Source organism: Jaculus jaculus, chromosome 18 (genome assembly GCF_020740685.1).
Source record: "Jaculus jaculus isolate mJacJac1 chromosome 18, mJacJac1.mat.Y.cur, whole genome shotgun sequence".
NCBI classification, from domain to species: Eukaryota; Metazoa; Chordata; class Mammalia; order Rodentia; family Dipodidae; genus Jaculus; species Jaculus jaculus.
In genome coordinates this window covers 42,189,302-42,192,230 of record NC_059119.1, presented here as the reverse complement: position 1 = coordinate 42,192,230, position 2,929 = coordinate 42,189,302, and the positions used below count along the sequence as shown (strand labels likewise).

The window sequence follows — 2,929 nt, the reverse complement described above, 5'->3', positions numbered from 1 at the left end:
TATTTACTTATTTGAGAGCAACAGACAGAGAGAGAAAGAGAGAGAGAGAGAAAGAGAAAGAATGGGAGCACCAGGGCCTCCTGGCCACCGTAAATGAACTCCAGACGCATGCGCCCCCTTGTGCATCTGGCTAACGTGGGTCCTGGGGAATCGAGCCTCGAACCGGGGTCCTTAGGCTTCCCAGGCAAGCGCTTAACCACTAAGCTATCTCTCTAGCCCGCTTGTTTTATTTTTTATACCTAATGATGTTTTTACATTTCATAGAAATTTACAGTAAAAAAAATAGTTTCCTTTTTCCCCAGACTACCTATTTGTTTTTGAGGAGGTGGTGAGGGAGTTGGACTTGTATGTGCAATCATGTCCATGTATGTGAGTGTCGGTGCATGCTTGCCAAGGCATATGTGTGGAGGTCAGAGGACAGCATCGGTTTCAGTCCTTGCCTTCCACCTTCTTTGAGGCAGCTGAGGACTCCCACTATTCTCTACTGCGGTGGCCAGGCTAGGTGGCCTGTTTGCTTCAAGGGACACCGTGTCCACCTTCCATAGAGCCATGCTGCACTGGAAGGTTGTTGCTCCCTCAAAAGCATTTGGTATTACATGAGAAATGGGCATCAGACCTCAAGTCCTCACACTAGAACAGCAAACACAATGCCTACTGAGCCTGCTCCCCAGCACTACTGGGGGTAATACTTTCTGAACTTAATGGGAACAGCAAAGCTCATGGAAACTTCAGGGACGACCGGTTGAGGTAATGGAATGATGGAGCCGGAAATAATAAGATTTCCTATTCATTTTTCTATCCCTGAGCAGGACAAAGCTAGACACCCTTATATATAAGTATCAATTTCAATTTTCAATGTTTTTGAGAAAGGAAGATACATTACTTTGTACAATAATCGCACTCTGGAACCTCATAATTCCTATAAATCCACTCAAAGAAACATTTTCTTGAGGTCAAAACCTGAATATCTTCTTAGGGCCATTAATATGTAAATATATCTTTCCCTTTTAAAAAAATTTTTTTTTTGTTTATTTTTACTTATTTGAGAGTGACAGAGAGAGAGAGAAAGAGGCAGATAGAGAGAGAGAGAATGGGTGCGCCAGGGCCTCCAGCCACTAAAAACCAAACTCCAGACACGTGCGCCCCCTTGTGCATCTTGCTAACTTGGGTCCTGGAGAATCAAGCCTCGAACTGGGGTCCTCAGGCTTCACAGGCAAGCGTTTAACCGCTAAGCCATCTCTCCAGCCCTTTTCCCTTTTTTAATAGAAATTTCTTTTTAAAATATATTGTTATTATTCATTTGTTTATTCGAGAGAAAGGCAGATAAATAGAGAATGAGTGAGAGAGGATAGGTGCACCAGGCCTCTAGTCACTGCAAATGAACTCCAGACACATATGCCACCGTGTGCATCTGGCTTACATGGGTCCTGGGGAATCAAACCTGGGTCCTTAGACTTCGCAGGCAAGCACCTGAACTGGTAGGCCATTGCACCAGCCCTGTAAACATATTTTTGAAAGTAATATTTTATTATATTTTGTATATCCCTTTTTTTAATGAACTCCGATGCATGTACCAACCTTGTGCATCTGGTTTATCTGTGGGGAATTGAACCTGGGTCCTTAGGCTCTGCAGGCAAGCACCTTAACCACTGATCCATTTCTCCTGTGCTGTATTTTGGATATCTTTGAACACAAAACTTACTTTTTTTGTTTCAGCTGTGCACCTGCTGCTTGCTGTCAAAATGGACAAGTTCATGAAACCCAGGAAAGCCGCTAGATGCTTCTATGGACGCAAAGCCATCATCGTGAAGAACATTGAAGATGGCAGCTCAGACCAACCCCGCAGCTGGGCTCTGGTGGCTGGGATTGACCACTATCCATGCAAAGTGACAGCTGCCATAGGCAACAAGACAATTGCCCAAAGATCAAAGAGCAAGTCTTTTGTGAAGGTTTATATCTATAATCACCTCATGCCCACAAGATACTCTGTAGATATCCTCTTAGACAAAACTATTGTGGACAACTATGTCTTCCGAGACCCAGCTCTGCAATATAAGGCCAGGCTGGAGGATAAGGTCAATTTTGAGGAGGGATACAAGATGAGCAAGAAACAACTGGGTCTTCCAGAAGCTTCAATTTTAGATTCCCAACCCCCCATCATTAAAAAAAAATGAAGGTGTAGGCTGGAGAGATGGCTTAGCAGTTAAAGTGCTTGCCTGCAAAGCTTAAGGACACAGGTTCGATTCCCCAGGTTCCATTTAAGCCAGAAGCACAAGGGGGCGCACGCGTCTGGAGTTCATTTGCAGTGGCTGGAGGCCCTCACATGCCCATTCTTTGTCTCTCTGTTTCTCTCTCTCTCTGTTTCTAATAAATAAAGATGGGAGGGACTGGAGAGATGGCTTAGCAGTTAAGCGCTTGCCTCTGAAGCTTAAGGACCCAGGTTCAAGGCTCGATTCCCCAGGACCCACGTTAGCCAGATGCACAAGGGGGCGCACGCTTCTGGAGTTCGTTTGCAGAGGCTGGAGGCCCTGGCCCGCCCATTCTCCCTCTCTTTCTCTCTCTGTCTGTCGCTCTTAAATAAATAAATAAAAATAAACACTTTTTTTTTTTTTTTAAAAAAAAGCAGCCAGCCATGGTGGCGCACACCTTTAATCCCAGCACTGGAACGCAGATGTAGGAGGATCACCGACAGTTCAAGACCACCCTGAGACTAGTTCAGCGTAGACTAGAGTGAGACCTTACCTAAAATAATAATAATAATATTACAACAACAACAACAACACAGCAACAACAGGGGAGAGAGGCGGAGATGGTGTTGTGGGGGTTGGGACGGGGCTGGGAGCTTGACCAAGCTGCAGTGCGCGTTTGCCCGTATGAGGCAGTGAGAGGGCCCCGGGGCAGGGTCAAGGCCCCTCCTTTTTCCCTGGTG

The 2,929-nt window shown here is 45.6% G+C and overlaps 1 protein-coding gene across 1 annotated transcript; it reads left to right on the top strand.

Annotated features, from left to right (window-relative positions):
• The first annotated feature begins 1,742 nt into the window (after positions 1–1,742).
• LOC101594277 (60S ribosomal protein L27-like) lies at positions 1,743–2,174 on the top strand. Its single transcript, XM_045137279.1, has one exon. The coding sequence runs from the start codon at positions 1,743–1,745 to the stop codon at positions 2,172–2,174; it is 432 nt and encodes a 143-aa protein (XP_044993214.1).
• Positions 2,175–2,929: the final 755 nt, after the last annotated feature.

Excerpts from the sequence above, each read along its gene's own strand:
- LOC101594277 (XM_045137279.1), top strand. The coding sequence starts at position 1,743 with ATGGACAAGTTCATGAAACCCAGGAAAGCCGCTAGATGCTTCTATGGA.